The following is a 21,091-nucleotide window of genomic DNA, read 5'->3' on the forward strand; positions in this document are numbered from 1 at the left end:
TGACTCGGGGTGGAACCCAGAGGTCAGGCTGACCGAGACCCCCAGACTTTCATGAACGCCTTCCAAACCTTGGACGTGAACTAGGGAACTCGGTCGGACACGATATCCTCTGGCACCCCGTAGTGCCGGAAGACGTGAGTAAACAGGGCTTCCGCAGTCTGCAGGGCCGTGGGGAGACTGGGCAGAGGAAGGAGGCGGCAGGACTTGGAGAAGCGGTCCACAACGACCAGGATGGTGGTGTTACCTTGGGAGAGGGGAAGATCAGCCAGAATATCAATACTAAGATGAGACCATGGTCATTGTGGAACTGGTAATGGTTGTAGCTTACCCGTTGGGAGGTGCCTAGGTGCCTTACTCTGGGCGCACACCGAGCAGGAGGAGACGTACACCCTCACGTCCTTAGCCAAGGTAGGCCACCAGTACTTTCCGCTCAAGCAGCGCACTGTACGGCCGATACCTGGGTGACGTGTGTGCCCAGAAGATCAGACGATCACAGATAAGAGCAGGCACGTACCGCAGCCCAGCTGGACACTGCGGTGGAGATGGATCTGTGCGTAATGCCTGCTCTATATCCAAGTCCATCGCCCATACTACCGGCGCCACAATGCAGGAGGCCTGGAGTATGGGGGTGTTGTCTCTGGGCCTCTCCTCTGTGTCATTCACCCGGGACAGTGTGTCTGCCTTCACGTTCTTCGTACACAGAATGTATGACAGTGTAAAATCAAACCGGGTATGGCGAGGATTCAGCCTCCTCGCTGCCTGGATGTACTCCAGGTTGCGGTGGTCCGTCCAGATGAGGAAAGGGTGTTTCGCCCCTTCGAGCCAAAGCCTCCACATGGTCAAGGCTCGGACAACAGCCAACAGCTCCCGATCACCAACGTCATAGTTCTGCTCCGCCGGGCTGAGCTTCTTAGAGAAGAAGGCACAGGGACAGAGCTTGGGTGGCGTACCCGAGCATTGAGACAGGACAGCTTCTATCCCAACATCGGACACATCCACCTCCACTACGAACGGTAGTGATGAATCGGGGTGGGCCAGTACTGGGGCTGAGGTGAACAGACTCCGCAGTTTGCTGAAGGCCAGGTCAGCCTCAGCAGACCAGCGGAGCCGGGACGGCCCACCCTTCAACAGGGAGGTAATGGGAGCTGCGACCTTGCCAAAGCCCCGGATAAACCTCTGATAGTAGCTGGCAAAGCCAAGGAAGCGCTTCACCTCCTTAACTGTGGTTGGAGTCGGCCAATTACGCACGGCTGAAATGCGATCTCCCTCCATCTCCACACCTGAGGTGGAAATGTGGTATCCAAGAAAGGAGACGGACTGCTGGAAAAACATACACTTCTCTGCCTTAGCATAACGGTCATTCTCCAACAGTCGGGCCAGCACCTTGCGAACCAGGGACACATGCTCGGCGCGCGTAGCGGAATAGAACCAGGATGTCATCGATGTAGACCACTACACCGCAACCAAGCATGTCCCGAAACAACTCGTTCACAAAGGACTGGAAAACTGAGGGGGCATTCATCAAACCATAGGGCATCACCAGGTATTCATAATGCCCCGTGGTTGTGCTGAATGCTGTCTTCCACTCATCTCCCTCTTGGATATGCACCAGGTTGTACACACTCCTGAGATCTAATTTGGTGAAGAAGCGCGCCCCATGCATTGATTCAATCACCGAAGGAATGAGGGGGAGAGGATAACTAAATCTTATCGTCTCCCTGTTCAGTGGTCGATAATCAATGCACGGGCGCAGACCTCCGTCCTTCTTCTTCACAAAGAAGAAACTCAAGGAGGCGGGTGAAGTGGAGGGACGTATATACCCCTGGCGCAGGGACTCGTTAACATAGGTTTCCATAGCCACCGTTTCAGCCTGTGACAGGGGGTATACATGACTCCTGGAAGGTACAGCGTCTACCCGGAGGTTTATCGCGCAATCCCCCGCCCGATGAGGTGGTAATTTAGTCGCCTGCATTTTAGAGAACGCTTGCTCCAGATCGAGGTATTCAGGGGGAATGCGCATGGTGGAGGTACTGTCTGGACTTTCCACCGTGGTTGCACCAACGGAAACATCTAGACACCTACCTTGACACTCTCGCGACCACCCCGTGAGAGCCCTCTGCGGCCATGAGAAGGTGGGGTTGTGGAGTGCTAGCCAAGGGATACCTAACACCACAGGGAAAGCAGGATATTCAAAAATCGAGACTTCCGTAACAAACCCGGACCCTATTGGTCGACTATCGAGTGCTCTGATGTGGAGTGGTATGGATAGGGGAACCAATGTTATGCCTTGACGGCGTGCGAATGCCCATAAAGTTCCCAGCTGCGCCTGAATCGACTAGCGCCTTACACTGGGGAACTACCATGAGATCGGGAAAGTGGATAGGTAGGGTACAGTGCGCAGCAGAGGGCTCTGAACAAGTGTGGGTGTTCGATACCTGGGGTGATGCGTGAGTGCCCTGCCTGCCACCTCCCAGCCCAAAAGAACGTTGACTACGACGTGTGGTGTATTGTCCCTTCGTGCCACCAGAATGGCACTGTTGCTGTCCTCCTCCGCTCTCTCGGCGGATGTCCATCGAGTTTTTTTGAAGGACAACATGGTGTCTCGGCAGGCTAGCTCCCGTCGGACGTCCTCCTGCAGATGGCACCGGAAATGGTCGATCAGGGCCCGCTCGTTCCACCCGGACCCCGCTGCCAGCGTCCGAAACTCCAACGCGAAGTCCTGCGCGGTCCTTGTCCCCTGCCTCAGATGGACCAGTCGCTCACCCGCCTCTACCCTCGGGCGGGTGATCGAAGACCGCCCGAAAGAGGCGAGCGAACTCCCTGTAGTCCTCCAATGCGGCTCCTCCTTTGTTCCACACCGCGTTGGCCCACTCCAGGGCTTTCCCACAGAGGCAGGAAACGAGGACGGACACCTTCTCCCGCTCCGATGGTTCCGGCCTGATGCTGGCGAAGTAAAGCTCCAATTGGAGGAGGAATCCCTGGCACAGCGCCGTCGTCCCATCAAACGCCCGTGGTCGGGATATCTGGATCCCTTCCAGGTGCTGGGGTGTAGGTGGCTGGATCCGGTTGGCCAGCTGGTCTCGACAGATCGGGTTCTCTCCTCTCCAGGCATTGGACGACCTGAAGAACCCGATCCATCGCTTCCCCCAAGCTGGCCAGCATCGTTGAATGCTCCTGGACCGGTGCCACGACTCCAGGCATGCGCTCTTCTCCCACTTACTCCATATCACAGAATAACAGGCTTTAATCCGCAAAATACAGGTTTACGCAGAACTGCGTCAAACACACTCCTGGGCACAAAACAGGTGCACTGGAAAATACAAGGCACACAGGAAAATACTCCCGTCGAACAAAATACACGAGCTCCACCGAGCTTCACTAACCTTCACAATAAACAATCACCCACAAGGACACGGGGGCAGAGGGAACACTTATACACTGACTAATTAGGGGATTAGAACCAGGTGTGTGTGATAACGAGACAAGATAATTGTGATGATGATTGGGGCGGCAGTGGTTAGTACTCCGGTGACGACGAACGCCGAAGTCTGCCCGAACAAGGAGGGGAGGCAGCCTCGGCCGAAGTCGTGACTCATACCTTGTCCATAGACCGCTTACAGGGTAAGGAAACCAATGTATCATTTTGCAATTTGGGTGAACTATCCCTTTAACAAGCAGTAGTTATACTGACCAGGTTTACTGAACCACCAAGACTAAACAACTATATATTTTCCCTTTGTAGATTATTACCTGTCATGCTTCCTTATGAAATATTAGTTATATGGCTCTCTGTTGCACACACGGATGTCCACTGCTTGGGGGCTTGGGTACACATAATGACAGTGTGAAAGGTAGAGGTTAGGGGTTGCTGGAGTGTCAGATAAGACTGGTATTTTTTTGCTCATGGAAGGCCAGCTGTGATACCACGTAGAGGCAAAAGGTCATGGTCCTCAGTCCTGTCTACTTCTTCTCGCTTAAAGACCATTGACTAAGCTAAAACTAATACAATCATCTCAGAACTCAGTTATGTGGACAAACAGAATAATAGAATGGATGTTTTAATGTGTGCATGTATATCATACAGGAAGGATTTGTTATAGTAATTGTTGGCATCATGTGGGCCATTTACTTAATCATGTCGTTCACATTTTCTGTTCAACATTAAGTAATCCATGGCAACACACAATGTGTTGATAATATTTTGAAACGGCCCTTTTGCTTTGAGCTCAATATGTGAAATAATAATAGTAATTATTATTATTTTAAATAGGCCTATAAATTAGAATGAACAAATTCCCTATCTCAATGTGTATGTTTTAGAGCGCGAGAGAGCGAGAGAGCGAGAGAGAGAGCGAGAGAGAGCGGAGCGAGAGAGAGAGTCTATTCGAACGCAAGTTAGCATAGAATTTGGTGCATGCTACACATGACCACTATAGGCCACGGCTGTCAGTGGTTGGAAGAGGCGCGGAGTCAGAACATACTAGTAGGCTACACAAGTGGTGAAGGGAGTGAGTGCATGCTCACATACTGTACAGTAGGCTACAAGGACCATGCCAAGTAAAGCTGGAGCAGCGACGCTGTGGCAAGATTCTTATCGATTTTTTTTTGAATCTATGCATTGTTAAGCTTAACATTGGTGAACGACCGTCAAGATTCGGAAATCATGTTATTTGAGAGAAATCCCGGCGTCTCTAATTCTCGTAAGCATTTGAGAAAATCGTCGGTGAGTTCATGTGTCTTATTCGACGAAGTGGCAATGTTTAAAGCTTGTGGAGCGGAAGCCCTTTGGAGTCTGGCTGTATATTTACAGTCATAGTTTGTCAGATGTAAAGCATAGGTTGAACTAGCAAATAGACCGAGACCGTGCGTCAGACACTCGCTTAATGTAGCCTACAGTGGAAACATAGTCGGTGTCTTCTATGTTTATCTCCGGGCTGGCCGGTTACCCTCTGGCTTTCGTTTCTCGCTGTGATACAAAATAGCGGCTCCAAAGGATGCAGGTGAAAAAACAAATGGGTTCGGACATGAGCCCTGGAGAGGGCATTCGTAAAAAGTCATCATGCTTCTCAAACATCAAGATATTCTTGATATCGGAATGTGCCCTGATGTTGGCACAGGGCACTGTTGGAGCCTACCTGGTGAGTGAAACATTTTAAGCTGTGTCATTGTCTGTCATGTCTCTCATGAGAACATCTTGCCAGACGCATGTTTCATATGCATTTTAGTAGTTTGGGCCATTTTATCGTAGCTATAACTCTATATCCGTGCCAGTACTGTGCATGTAAGCAAAGTGTTTGTCATGAAACGTGCAACAGCTATGACATAACGTTAGTGAGATAATTTGTAGCTAACCGGTTTAAGAAGGCTTGACATCCACGGGTGTTTTAAATACGCAGTAGCCAGTGCCCATACACATGTGGGAGATGCAATATTAAATTGGAAACACATTTTCGTCTGGTTGAAGAGTTTAACATTGTCCATTTGTCAACAGCAAACGTAGCCTATATCCCCTCAGTCAACAACACCGTTAATGATGATTTAATCTCCTAATGCCGCACCTAAATAATCCAATTGTCCAAAATAACACTCAGATTCCGTAGAGGACAAGAATGAACAGGTGACTTGTTAGTAGTCTATGCGGCAAAGGGCTCCTATAGCTGTAATATACAGTACGTGTAATGTACTGCAATAACACAATCTATTGATGTAGATCAGTGAAATGTACCTGTATTATACCTGTATTATCAAAGTGCCACCCTTGAAAGCAATGCTATCTTGATTAAGAAGAGCAGGCAAGGCTATTCAACTCTTTTATCTCTAGTTCAAACTTGATGCGTCTGATATTCTATAGGCCTATTTGGTTGAAGCTTTTAAATCGTTTTAGTCCTGTAGGCCATCAGTGCATAATTATTTTCCATACTCACTTCTCTAATTCAGTGGTTTTATGGTGATCAACATTTCTACCACAGTTCTCATATCAAATGAAACAACAAATGATGGATGAGTGAATTAATTATTTTATGGTAGGTTATTTTAGGTCACATGCTGGGCTAGTACTTCCCAGCGAACTCAAAGATGTAACCTGAAATACTTTAGCCTTATTTGGAGTGGAACATGTTATCTATTCTGTCGCACTGAACCACAAGCCTCCTCCTGACCATGGGAATAGTGTTGCCTACGTGGATGAAGCATGTTGGTATCCAGTCAGAATTTCCCCTGGACTTTGATTTTTGAGCCAAAAGTACAATTAATGAGAATCCATCACATCCTGCTTTTGATATGGAGTTTAATGACCCCAAATTATTGAGTGGATTGTTTCCCCAAGTACTTGGTACTTTGTTTTTTCCCCGATCTATTTATTATATTTTTTAGAGCATGTTGTTATAACATGTTTCTTAAATCTATTTGGATTGACTAACTTTATAACAGTACATGCATGTGAAGTAAAGTTCTTGTGAAATTAGGCCTATAAACAGTAGTCTCCACCCTTCCTCTCTCACTTGGATGGAACATTGCAGTCATTTTTCTGTGATGTGTCTCTGCTATGTATTTACTTGCCAGTCACAGGGGCAGGGAAATGGGTCTATCAGGATTCCTCTGTGTGATAATTGGTCTAGTCATGACTCATTTCATTAAAATGTAGTTGAAATGGAATATGGCTCATCTGCAGCAGTGCCTCCACGGAACTGATGGCTTTGTGTCCTTGTTTATACATAGGCACTTATAGCTTAGCTTAGCTCGAATGTTTACACACCATTAAAGCCCTGTTTCACTTTTACTATGTCAATGTTTTCAACTACACTTTACAGGAGGTTATTCTATAGAAAGTTAACAAACATTGAACTAATAAGGGTTTACTTTAAACTGGTAAGCAAAGATGAGTTGGTGGGAGGCTAGTCACTAAGCAGGTACACTACCGGTCAAAAGTTTTAGAACACCTACTCATTCAAGGGGTTTTCTCTATTTTTTACTATTTTCTACATTGTTGAATAATAGTGAAGACATCAAAACTATGAAATAACACATATGGAATCATGTAGTAACCAAACAAGTGTTAAACAAATCAAAATATGTTTTATATTTGAGATTCTTCAAATAGCCACCCTTTGCCTTGATGACAGCTTTGCACACTTTTGGCATTCTCTCAACCAGCTTCACCTATAATGCTTTTCCAACAGTCTTGAAGGAGTTCCCACATATGCTGAGCATTTGTTGGCTGCTTTTCCTTCACTCTGCGGTCCGATTCATCCCAAACCATCTCAATTGGGTTGAGGTCGGGTGATTGTGGAGGCCAGGTCAGGTCATCTGATGCAGCACTCCATCACTCTCCTTTTTGGTAAAATAGCCCTTACAGAGCCTGGAGGTGTGTTGGGTCATTGTCCTGTTGAAAAACAAATTATAGTCCCACTGAGCCCAAACCAGATCGGATGGCGTAGCTCTGCAGAATGCTGTAGTAGCCATGCTGGTTAAGTGTGCCTTGAATTCTAAATAAATCACAGACAGTCTCACTAGCAAAGCACACCCATCCGTAACACCTCCTCCTCCATGCTTTACGGTGGGAAATACACATGCGGAGATCATCCGTTCACCAACTCTGCGTCTCACAAAGACACGGCGGTTGGAACCAAAAATCTCCAATTTGGACTCCAGACCAAAGGACAAATTTCCACCGGTCTAATGTCCATTGCTCGTGTTTCTTGGCCCAAGCAAGTCTCTTCATCTTATTTAGTAGTGGTTTCTTTGCAGCAATTCTACCGTGAAGGCCTGATTCACACAGTCTCCTCTGAACAGTTGATGTTGAGATTTGTCTGTTACTTGAACTCTGTGAAGCATTTATTTGGGCTGCAATTTCTGAGGCTGGTAACTCTAATGAACTTATCCTCTGCAGCAGAGGTAACTCTGGGTCTTCCATTCCTGTGGTGGTCATGAGATCCAGTTTCATCATAGCGCTTGATGGTTTTTGCGACTGCACTTGAAGTAACTTTCAAAGTTCTTGAAATGTTCCATATTGACTGACCCTCTTTGCTTATTTGAGCTATTTTTGCCATAATATGGACTTGGTCTTTTACCAAATAGGGCTATCTTCTGTATACCCCACTCCACAAATTAACTTTTAACAAGGCACACCTGTTAATTGAAATGCATTCCAGGTGACTACCTCATGATGCTGGTTGAGAGAATGCCAAGAGTGTGCAAAGCTGTCATCAAGGCAAATCTCAAATATATTTTGATTTGTTAACACTTTTTGGGTTACTACATGATTCCATATGTGTTATTTCATAGTTTTGATGTCTTCAGTATTATTCTACAATGTAACAAATAGTAAAAATAAATAATAACCCTTGAATGAGTAGGTGTTCTAAAACCTTTGACCGGTAGTGTACAGTTGAAGTCGGAAGTTTACATACACTTAGGTTGGAGTCATTAAAATTCGTTTTTCAACCACTCCACAAATTTCTTGTTAACAAACTATAGTTTTGGCAAGTCGGTTAGGACATCTACTTTGTGCATGACACAAGTCATTTTTCCAACAATTGTTTACAGACAGATTATTTCACTTATAATTCACTGTATCACAATTCCAGTGGGTCAGAAGTTTACATACACTAAGTTGACTCTGCCTTTAAACAGCTTGGAAAATTCCAGAAAATGATGTCATGGCTAATTGACATCATTTGAGTCAATTGGAGGTGTACCTGTGGATGTATTTCAAGGCCTACCTTCAAACTCAGTGCCTCTTTGCTTGACATCATGGGAAAATCAAAAGAGCCAAGACCTCAGAAAAAAAAGTGTAGACCACAAGTCTGGTTCATCCTTGGGAACAATTTCCAAACGCCTGAAGGTACCACGTTCATATGTACAAACAATAGTACGCAAGTATAAACACCATGGGACCACACAGCCATCATACCGCTCAGGAGGGAGACGCGTTCTGTCTCCTAGAGAAAAGTGCAAATCAATCCCAGAACAACAGCAAAGGACCTTGTGAAGATGCTGGAGGAAACAGGTACAAAAGTATCTATATCCACAGTAAAATGAGTCCTATATCCTCATAACCTGAAAGGCCGCTCAGCAAGGAAGAAGCCACTGCTCAAAAACCGCCATAAAAAAGCCAGACTACGGTTTGCAACTGCACATGGGGACAAAGATCATACTTTTTGGAGAAATGTCCTCTGGTCTGATGAAACGGGTGCACTTCACAAAATAGATGGCATCATGAGGAAGGAAAATTATGTGGATATATTGAAGCAACATCTCAAGACATCAGACAGGAAGTTAAAGCTTGGTCGCAAATGGGTCTTCCAAATGGACAATGACCCCAAGCATACTTCCAACGTTGTGGCAAAATGGCTTAAGGACAACAAAGTCAAGGTATTGGAGTGGCCATCACAAAGCCCTGACCTCAATCCAATAGAACATTTGTGGGCAGAACTGAAAAAGCGTCTGCGAGCAAGGAGGCCTACAAACCTGACTCAGTTACACCAGCTCTGTCAGGAGGAATGGGCCAAAATTCACCCAACTTATTGTGGGAAGCTTGTGGAAGGCTACCCAAAACGTTTGACCCAAGTTATACAATTTAAAGGCAATGCTACCAAATACAAATTGAGTGTATGTACATTTCTGACCCACTGGGAATGTGATGAAATAAATAAAAGCTGAAATAAATCATTCTCTCTACTATTATTCTGACATTTCACATTCTTAAAATAAAGTGGTGATCCTAACTGACATAAAACCACATTTTTACTAGGATTAAATATCAGGAATTGTGAAAAACAGAGTTTAAATGTATTTGGCTAAGGTGTATGTAAACTTCCGACTTAAACTGTATGTCTGCTTGTAAAGTATACTCTGGGTCAGGCAGGGATTTGCAAATGATGGATCAGAGAGGGATGCGCATGATTTGCGTAAGCAAACAGGACTTCAGCAATGCTCTATCGTCCGTAAGCACAGCTAGTCTCTTTAACATGGCACCTGCCCCATTTGCATGGGCTGGAAACCAGGCACCAGCTCCAGCTACAGGGACAAGCTGATGACCCTGTCATGACCTCATCAGATGTTCTCCTGTCAGAGCTACTGTTGTGTCTATGATAGGATGAGGCGACTTAAAGTGTGTGCGTGCAGCCAGGGAGCCAGCCTGGAAGTCATGGGTCATGGCCTATGCTCTTGCTCCACGTTAGCCGCTTTCAATGGACAGACTCTTTTCCAGGCAACATAGTCTCTGGGTAAATAGTCAGTGCACAAAACTGCATGGACAATTACTCTCAAAACTGTGGGGTTGTGATATGACTGTCAGCTTCCCTAGTTTATTTTGAGAATTATCTGGAAATGGTGTGTAGGCCTACCTTTAGTTCTCAGTTCTCGGAAATTCAACTGAATGTGGTTTCAGCCTTTGTAGTCCAATTTTGTATGTTGTGGTGATGATTGACAGTGGTGAATTTGTTTCCTGTTATGTGATCCATCTACTCGTTGGAAAACAGGCTGAACTATCTATGTATTTTATCATTTCCCCCTCATATATTAGATTTTCGAACCCAGCTTTAGTAGTTGATTATGTTAATTAGACACCAACTTTTTTGAGACTTTAATCCATTCAGGTTAAGTGATAGTTAAAGTTTGTTGTTACTACCATGCAGTATCCAATCTTGCAATTTGCAGATTGGTAAAGTTTAGAGAGTACAGACAAACAGTGAAATATTTAATTGCCAAGGGATCAACTTCATGTTTTGGAATTAGATAGGGTTTTGTCAGAAAAAGGCCTCTGACAGACACTGAATTGTCCTTTTGAAAGGGCGTTTAGACAGAATAGGAACCTGAGACACACTTCAAGAGTTTTATTTAGCAAACGGCTATAATTATGTCTCATACTGTGCTTACACAAACCTTATCCTATTGTTTAAAAAAGGGATGTTTGTGTGGGGTTTGGCTCCTCTGAGGTAATGTTGATGCGACAGTCACATTGTTCATGAAAACACTGCCAGACAAGTTTGCATTGTAACCATGCTGCAATAAATAAAACAAACTTTCGTGACTGACTGTTTAGTCCTGGGTTCAAGGTTCCAGGTCTATCTTTAACTATGTACACACATTGGAATTTAGGGGATGGGTGCTCTTCTAAATTCACTGCACTTTTCAGGGCTCACTAAGCTGGCCTGGGCAGAAGATGACATGACATGGTCTACCTGGCCTGGCTGCCATTCCTCTGCTGTGGCGTGGTGGTGAGGTGGAGGTTCAGTAGCCTGTGCTGGTTTCTGCTGAGTGCTGAGAGCTCCAGCTGTGCCGTGAACAGGTTGCATTGGCTTGGCATGGGCTCTGAGGACAAGAGCAGATGGTGATGTTTCCAGCCCAGCTCTTCGCTCTTCCAGTATTGCTGGGAAGCCACGTTACACTCTCTGGCAACTCAAATGAGACTGCAAGCCCATTTTGGACACACATAGCATCCCTATTGCTGAGCTGTAGTTTTAAGAGAATAAAACATTTTATAATAATAGGCCTTGTGCAAAGGATGACATCACTACATTGATCCACCTGTGGTTGTGTTCACATTTAATCAAAGTGTAGCTAGTTGTATTAGTATAGTTATTACTCAGCCACACCTGCCATTTAAAGTAATTTAAGTCACTTTGTAGTCACAGAGAGAATAACAATTTTCCTGCTGGCATCTACGTTAGCTGTTGTTTTCCTGTCTCCACAGGTCCTTAGAGGAGCTTAACTTAGCCTATTAGCCTGTTCGACATCGCTGTGGGAATGGAACAGGACCATGCCCTTTCAAGGGCATTTTGGGACACATCTGAAAATAGTTTGATACATTTGTGAAAATGTGACTGGTGGGATATGGCTCAGCAGTTGGTTCTCAGACATTACAAACCCACATTATTTTTTGTGAAATCCCTCCAGGCAATACTTACCAATTGAAGTAAAGGCAGACGAGGATGCTGCATGCAAAATTAGATAAATCGGAGGATCCACTCCTTTGAGAATGGGCAGCATATTATACTTCCTGCCGAGTAAGGGATATTGTTCCTCTTCTTTATGGTAGAGCATTTGTGTGTATTCCATGCATGTCTGTTTCAGAGTCTTGTCTCGGTCTTTCCATACATCGTTGTTGCCTTTACAGTGTTGATACATATGTGTGGGTGGTTGGTTGGCTATGTTCTTTAAGAATCTTTCTACCCTATTAGGAGACAACCAATGCAGGTATCTGGGCTTAAACCACATTCATGTACCAAAAACAGAAGACTCAGTTGGCCAGATTCACCAAGGTCATTGCTATCAAACTATGTACAGTCCTCCTGAGCCTGTGTGAAGTTGTTTATCATTCAAGTTGCGTTCATCATGGAAATCAGTGTCTTATAAAAAACCTGGTGATTCACTGTCTGCTTTCGTGGCAGTTACAAATTGGGTTTGGTAAGTCTGTGATGGGGTGCATATCACATGAAAAAAAATCTAAATGAAATGGAGATACATTGTATCATTATACTTAGTTAGGATCCTATCTGATGAACTGAAATGCAATCCATAATGTCTGACTTCCATGTATTATACCAACAATGGCAGAAGGGAGACAAAATCCCCTGCTGCCCCAGCTTCCATCTAGAGACAGTGGTATGCATTAAATGCTGAGAGAGAGAGAGAGAGAGAGAGAGAGAGAGAGAGAGAGAGAGAGAGAGAGAGAGAGAGAGAGAGAGAGAGAGAGAGAGAGAGAGAGAGAGAGAGAGAGAGAGAGAGAGAGAGAGAGAGAGAGAGAGAGAGAGAGAGAGAGAGAGAGAGAGAGAGAGAGAGAGAGAGAGAGAGAGAGAGAGAGAGAGAGAGAGAGAGAGAGAGAGAGAGAGAGAGAGAGAGAGAGAGAGAGAGAGAGAGAGAGAGAGAGAGAGAGAGAGAGAGAAGTAAGTGCTGCAGTGCCCAACTAATGAAATACAGGGATGGATCTTGGCAGACAGGATTTTACTCGGACCACAATAACAAACATCTGAAGAGGTCTGTGAGTCAGTATATCCAAAGGAAAGGGATTATGTAAAAGGCTGTGCTTTATTTCTCTCATCTGCTCTAAACCCTCTTGTGGTCTGCATGCTACTTCATTCAAAATTCCACCATGCAAATAATATCCTATTTTTTTCTCATTTACCCCTTATAATTCCAATATGTAGAGTTTTATGTAATTATTTTGTATTACATTTGGTATAATCAATTATTTCAGAGATGTATAATATAGAAACAGTTCATTTGACTTATATAACGTTGTTCTGTAATAACCAAAATGATATGACACTTAATCCAAATTAATAAATACAAAAATACTAGGGGTGTAACGATCCATCTACTACATCGATGTATCGATTTATATTCCTATGATCCAACTACATCGATCTGTGCTCGGCGAGTTGGCCTTTTGGACAACATATATCAATCTAACATCGTTTTAAAATGTAATAAATCGATTGTATCGATACTAGGAAATAACCCATTGGATTTAAGCACGTCAGACTTTATATGGATGTTTTTTCTTAGCACTTTTAATGATAAAGGCTTTAAACATTACTCGATTCAGTCTGCCTATCCGTGACGTCATCGCCCCGCGCCAGCAGCAGCGCAAAGGCGCAAAGACAACAAAACATAGCATGGCGGACGACAGAGGAGAAGCCGACGAGCGAGAAATTATCAAGCCACCATTGCGGTCCTTACAAGAAACAGGAATCTAGGAAACTTCACCTGCACTGTCCAGTATCCAGGTATTTATTTCAGTCACACTGGTTGAATTTTTGGCTAAAAGGTTACTGAATCGATTTCAAGTCACTGAATCGTTTCGGATCGTATCGTTCTAAATGAACCAATATCGTCCTTGAATCGTATCGACAACCACGAATCGTGATACAAATCGAATCGTTGTTAAAACGAATCGTTACACCCCTAAAAAATACCCTAAATACAAATGTATTTTTTTTCTCAATGTTTAGGCCTACAGTCTCGGTTATTTGTTTTTCAATGGCAACTGTAAAATACTGCACACATCTGTGATGTGATTCAGTATACCACAGGCCATTCATTCAAATGCATCAAATATTTCAAGTGACTCTAGTTTTCTTACTCATGGTAAAACTGTAGTTGCTATTTGTAAGCTAGGTGTTTTCATGTTCCTCTCAATGACATAATTCTCAGCTAGTGTGAAAACAATAGGCTTTAAGCCTGGTAATATTTCAGCCTCACAATGATAATACCCTGTAATTTACGGAGTTAATCAGTTTTGGGAAGTTAGTTATGATTGCCTTTTATGAGTAACATATTTCCTCTGCTGTTGCTTTCACAGGTAAGTGTCCTGACCACCCTGGAGCGACGATTCAACCTCCAAAGTGCCGACGTGGGTGTGATCGCCAGCAGCTTTGAGATTGGCAACCTGGCTCTCATCCTATTCGTCAGCTACTTCGGGGCCAAAGCACACCGGCCAAGGTTGATTGGCTGTGGGGGTATCGTCATGGCGCTAGGAGCTCTTCTGTCAGCACTGCCAGAATTTCTAACCAAACAATATGAGTACCAGCCAGGGCAGACATGGAGGACTGAGGTGGGCAGGAATGGGTGCGCCAACAGTACCAGGAATGGTGGGCAGTACATAGAGGAGATGTGTTCCAACAAGGCCAACACCAACATGATGTACCTGTTGCTGATTGGGGCCCAGATGCTGCTGGGGATTGGAGCCACCCCAGTTCAGCCCCTGGGTGTGTCATACATAGACGACCATGTGAAGAGGAAAGACTCCTCTCTGTATATAGGTAAGTGAGTTAGATGCATGAATGCAGGGGTTTTCAAACTGGGGTCTGCCGAGGTACTGCAGGGGGTCCGTAAAAAAATAAATAATAATAATAATAATCAGGGAGAATCTGAAAATTCCCAAAACCTTGCATTCAGGGCACATTCCCATTGGTTTTCTTATAATGTCTGAGCAGAGGAACACTGTATTAGCCATGGAGAAATGCATAGAATTGCAGGAAATTAGCTTTAAAACTGCAAAATTGTCTCTCAGCTCCATGCCAAACGGTGTAGAATTGCTGGAAATTTGCTTCAGAACTGCAAGAAGTGTTGTGTGGTCCTCAGTAGCTCAGTAGAGTAAGGCTCTTGTAATGCCAGGATAGTGGGTTCGAATTCCAGCACCACTCATACTTAAAAAATGTAAACACGCAGTCCGTCATGTAAGTCGCTTTTGATAAAAGCTAAATGGCATATATTATATTATATATTGAAATAATATTTAAGAGAAGGAGATTGTTGTCACACTGGCATTTCAAAATGAATTTGTTCCAGCGCCAAGGGATTCACAAGACTACCTAAATTGGTACTTCTGTATGGTGGAAGGACTAACAGTGGTTACACATCCTTGCCTTTGAGTCAATACAGCGTGAATGTATTCTCTGTGTTGTGCTCACCGCCAGGTGAGCAGATCTGTGAGGGGTTTATATTCTCAATTACATTTGTGCTGGAATCACAGTCAAGTGCAGACGCCAGGGATGGCAAAGGAGCATTAATGTGCAAAATATCTCCACTCAGCTGGCTTGCTCTCTCACACAGGTGTTTCACTGCTGATGTGGCTTTTCAAGGTTTTAACAGTGCATTCAAAGCACTTTCTGAGATAACCTTAAATAGCAGATTATTATTTGTGAATGTACCTTAAGGATACTGTAAAGGCCCATGTTTTGACAACATTGTTGAAGGCACATGATCACTGATATGTTTCTGCCTAGCTGTACGCTGTCTGGTGTACATTGAGCATTCAGTGTGTGTAATTTTAACATGAGACCACCTTGTATGATCACAATTACACACCATAGATTAATACTCCATTCTGATTGGCTGAAGGGCGTACACAGGGCATGTTATAGCACAGCCATTAGGCTAGATGTAGGCTGCTGGCTCAAATCTGCTGCAAGAGGAAGACCCCCTACAGAGATAATTCACAGTCATCTTACAAATTGAGAACTAATTTCTCTGACTGCAGCTCACTTTGAAGACCTACAGTTGTCAAGGTGACAAATCTTTGAGGGATTATTGGACATTTCCCTGCAACATGTGCTCTTTCTTTTTTGTAATTATATATATAGTTTTTTTTTTACACCCCTTTTTCTCCCCAATTTTGTGATATCCAATTGGTAGTTACAGTCTTGTCCCATCGCTGCAACTCCCGTACGGACTCGGGAGAGGCGAAGGTTGAGAGCCATGCGTCCTCCAAAACATGACTCTGCCAAACCGCACTGTTTCTTGACACACTGCTCGCTTAACCTGGAAGCCAGCCGCACCAATGTGTCGGAGGAAACACTGTACAACTGGCGACCGTGTCAGCGTGCATGCGCCCGGCCCGCCACAGGAGACGCTAGAGCGTCTCGGCCGGCCAAACCCTCCCCTAACACGGACGCTGGGCCAATTGTGCGTCGCCTTATGGGTCTCCCGGTCATGGCCGGCTGCGACACAGCCCGGGATTGAATCGGGATCTGTAGTGACGCCTCAAGCACTGCAGTGCCTTAGACCACTGCGCCCAACATGTGCTCTTTCTTCCGTATTTTTTGTTGATAATGAAAGAGATAGCATTGTTAACCTGGTATATACAGCCACCAATTATCATCAAAGCAAGCAGGTTTCCTATTTTGAAAGAGGCATGGCTGTAACGTGTTGTCCTTGCATGCACATTAGTAGCCTTTGATTTGATAGAGACGACGTGGCTTTGTGTATCAGCTACTGGCTGCATACGTGGCCATGTTTGATATATCAGCAGTACAACAGACTGAAAGGACGGCTGAAGAGGAGACAAGGTCCACGTTGCAAACAAACTTCCGGAAACACTCACAACATTAGTAATGGGGATGACATTTGTTAGTGTAACTAGGATGTGAATGTCAAACTCAAGGATAAAGGCCTTCAGTGTCTTGTGTGATCTTAGGCCAACAGCGTAGACCTCCCTAACTTTCATTCTTAGTCATATGTACTTTGTTTCAAGTCCTAGCTATTTTTCACAGCACGTTGTGGTTTTTCTATAAGTGACAGAAACAAACAAGCGCAGAACAAAAGAGCTTTGACGTAAGGCAGAACTGCAGCGCCTTGTTAACACTGTACAGTAGGAAGTGGACTCTCATTGATTAAAGTTTGGCAGGCACAGAGGGAGATTTGGTGCTGTTCTCCTCAGATAAGCTGCAAGGAGAGTTGGAGGAAAACAAGTGGTGAGCGTTGGAGAACAATGTGTTATTGAGTTGGGAGCATGTGCTCAGCTGATCGTTCTAATCCCCATGCTGTGGGCATGTCATGTGCTTGTAGCAGCATGAATGGACGAGATTGTCTGAACCTCTCTAAGATTTATTTTCACATACTGATAATGTATTCGATGATTGTTCATTAATGTACACATCATTGTACGCAGGGAACATACACATTGTTAAGGTAATCAGATAAAGTTTTACTTTAGTTGTAATTTACAGTCTTTTTCCTTTGCTAAATAGTTTTCTAACACTTTTACAAGACACTCCGGATTCAGCATGACAGCGTTGAATTTCACTGCCTCGAAAAGCTGAAATACTGTAGATGCTTCTATATTTCCACATACAGATATATATTATTGTTGACAAATGTAGACCAAACACACCCATAGACATTACTAAAGAAAAACCACCTCAACATACAGCACCTGCACGGGGGAGGCTGAATATGTTGTTTTATATGGGCTTAATACATCCAAATGGCCCACGGTATGAAGGTTAATAGCTGGTGTTATGGTAGCCTAATTGATTCTGTATGTTTAATGACTAAAACAGACAGTCAGCATAGTGATTTCCCTTTAGCCCCCTAGTCTCCCGTCTCCCGCAGTCTGTCTGTCTGTCTGTCCGTCTGTCCAGCCTGAACAATTCTATTACATGCTCGCTATGTCAGATTTTACTCTTTATATTTCACTACAATACATTGATGCTGTAAGGATAACCTGAATTAACAGCCTCACATACTGTCCATGAAATGGATGGAGCAGTGCGGTGCATTTAAAGGGTTAAAGGGCATAGAAACAGTTGACAGAGGAGGACGAGGTGGTAGTAGTATAGGCAGTCAGAGAGCAGTGAGAGAGGATAGTACTCTTGCAGAACTATACAGTGTGATCCTTGTAAAGGGTGATGAAGGCGTATGTGCTATTTGAACATGTTAAAGAAAGCTGCTTGCAAGATGTATCACTGTATTGAGTCTGTTCTCAGTCTGACACAACCAAGTTCATACTGTACATCAATGTGTCAGGAGACATGAATATTCATCTGCAGCTCACAGTAACACATTGCCTTGTCTCCTTGTAGTGCAGTGGGACCCAGTGTGTGAGGTGAAACTATGCTAATTAGAATAATATACTACCACTATCACACCATTGATAGAAGTCTCTGCTCAGATTAATGTTCTGCTGTGATATGTTCATTTCTAAATGATCATCATCACAAACTGATGATGATGATGATGATGATGATGATGATGATGATGGCAATGACACCGCCTATAGCCCCAGGCATAGCATAACATATTTTTTATTTATTTAACCTTTATTTAACCAGGTAAGCCAGTTGAGAACAAGTTCTCATTTACAACTGCGACCTGGCCAAAATAAAGCAAAGCAGTGCGATAAAAACAACAACACAGAGTTACATATGGGGTAAAACAAAACATAAAGTCAAAAATACCACAGAAAATATATATACAGTGTGTGCAAATGGAGCAAGTTATGGAGGTAAGACAATAAATAGGCCATAGTGCAAAATAATTACAATTAGTATTAACACTGGAATGATAGATGTGCAAGAGATGATGTGCATATAGAGATACAGGGGTCCAAATGAGCAAAATAAATAACAATATGGGGATGAGGTAGTTGAGTGGGTTAATTTCAGAAGGGCTGTGTACAGGTGCAGTGATCGGTAAGGTGCTCTGACAACTGATGCTTAAAGTTAGTGAGGGAGATAAGAGTCTCCAGCTTCAGAGATTTTTGCAGTTCGTTCCAGTCATTGGCAGCAAAGAACTGGAAGGAATGGCGGCCAAAGGAGGTGTTGGCTTTGGGGATGACCAGTGAGATATACCTGCTGGAGCGCATACTACGGGTGGGTGCTGCTATGGTGACCAATGAGCTAAGATAAGGTGGAGATTTGCCTAGCAGTGATTTATAGATGGCCTGGAGCCAGTGGGTTTGGCGACGAATATGTAGTGAGGACCAGCCAACAAGAGAGTACAGGTCACAGTGGTGGGTAGTATATAGGGCTTTGGTGACAAAACGGATGGCACTGTGATAGACTACATCCAATTTGCTGAGTAGAGTGTTGGAAGCTATTTTGTAAATGACATCGCCGAAGTCAAGTCGAATGGATAGTCCGTTTTACGAGGGCATGTTTGGCAGCATGAGTGAAGGAGGCTTTGTTGCGAAATAGGAAGCCGATTCTAGATTTCACTTTGGATTGGAGATACTTAATGTAAGTCTGGAAGGAGAGTTTACAGTCTAACCAGACACCTAGGTATTTGTAGTTGTCCACATACTCTAGGTCAGACCCGTCGAGAGTAGTGATTCTAGTCGGGTGTGCGGGTGCCAGCAGCGTTCGATTGAAGAGCATGCATTTAGTTTTACTAGTGTTTAAGAGCAGTTGGAGGCTACGGAAGGAGTGTTGTATGGCATTGAAGCTCGTTTGGAGGTTTGTTAACACAGTGTCCAATGAAGGGCCAGATGTATACAAAATGGTGTCGTCTGCGTAGAGGTGGATCTGAGAGTCACCAGCAGCAAGAGCGACCTCATTGATATACACAGAGAAAAGAGTCGGCCCAAGAATTGAACCCTGTGGCACCCCCATAGAGACTGCCATAGGTCCAGACAACAGGCCCTCCGATTTGACACATTGAACTCTATCTGAGAAGTAGTTGGTGAACCAGGCGAGGCAGTCATTTGAGAAACCAAGGCTATTTAGTCTGCCAATAAGAATGCGGTGGTTGACAGAGTCGAAAGCCTTGGCCATGTCGATGAAGACGGCTGCACAGTACTGTCTATTATCGATCTCGGTTATAATATCATTTAGGACCTTGAGCATGGCTGAGGTGCACCCATGACCAGCTCGGAAACCGGATTGCATAGCGGAGAAGGTACGGTGGGATTCGAAATGGTCGGTGATCTGTTTGTTAACTTGGCTTTAAAGAACGTTCGAAAGGCAGGGCAGGATGGATATAGCTCTGTAACAGTTTGGATCTAGAGTGTCACCTCCTTTCAAGAGGGGGGTGACCGCGGCAGCTTTCCAATCTCTGGGGATCTCAGACATTACGAAAGAGAGGTTGAACAGGCTAGTAATAGGGGTTGCGACAATTTCGGCGGCTCATTTTAGAAAGAAAGGGTCCAGATTGTCTAGCCCAGATGATTTGTAGGGGTCCAGATTTTGCAGCTCTTTCAGAACATCAGCTGTCTGAATTTGCAGCGGAGGGTGCAGAGCTGGTGGCCGGGGTAGTGGTAGCCAGGTGGAAAGCATGGCCAGCCCGTAGCAAAATGCTTGTTGAAATTCTCGATTATTGTAGATTTATCGGTGGTGATAGTGTTTCCTAGCCTCAGTGCAGTGGGCAGCTGGGAGGAGGTGCTCTTATTCTCCATGGACTTTACCGTGTCCCAAAACTTTTTTGAGTTAGTGCTACAGGATGCAAATTTCTGTTTGAAAAAGCTAGCCTTCGCTTTCCTAAGTGCTTGTGTATATTGGTTTCTAACTTCCCTGAGAAGTTGCATATCGCGGGGGCTATTCGATGCTAATGCTGTACGCCACAGGATGTTTTTGTGCTGGTCAAGGACAGTCAAGTCTGAGGAGAACCAGGGGCTATATCTGTTCTTAGTTCTGAATGTTTTGAATGGGGCATGCTTATTTAAGATTGAGAGGAAAGCACTTTTAAAGAACAACCAGGCATCCTCTACTGACGGAATGAGATCGATATCCATCCAGGATACCTGGGCCAGGTCAATTAGGAAGGCCTGCTCGCTAAAGTGTTTTAGGGAGCGTTTGACAGTGATGAGGGGTGGTCGTTTGACCGCGGACTCATTACGGACGCAGGCAATAAGGCAGTGATCGCTGAGATC

General features: G+C 44.4%; 1 protein-coding gene across 1 annotated transcript in view; it reads left to right on the forward strand.

Moving 5' to 3' along the window:
• The first annotated feature begins 4,492 nt into the window (after positions 1-4,492).
• LOC311136909 (solute carrier organic anion transporter family member 3A1-like) overlaps positions 4,493-21,091 on the forward strand; it is a 69,188-nt gene continuing 52,589 nt past the window's right edge. The window contains exons 1-2 of the mRNA XM_084171224.1: positions 4,493-5,138; positions 14,306-14,765. Of these exons, the coding sequence (XP_084027350.1) occupies positions 4,995-5,138; positions 14,306-14,765 (604 nt within the window). The 5' untranslated portion in view covers positions 4,493-4,994. The remainder of the gene's footprint in view (positions 5,139-14,305; positions 14,766-21,091) is intronic.

The sequence above is a fragment of the Coregonus lavaretus genome (genome assembly GCF_964263955.1).
Source record: "Coregonus lavaretus genome assembly, chromosome: 11".
In the NCBI taxonomy this organism is placed as follows: Eukaryota; Metazoa; Chordata; class Actinopteri; order Salmoniformes; family Salmonidae; genus Coregonus; species Coregonus lavaretus.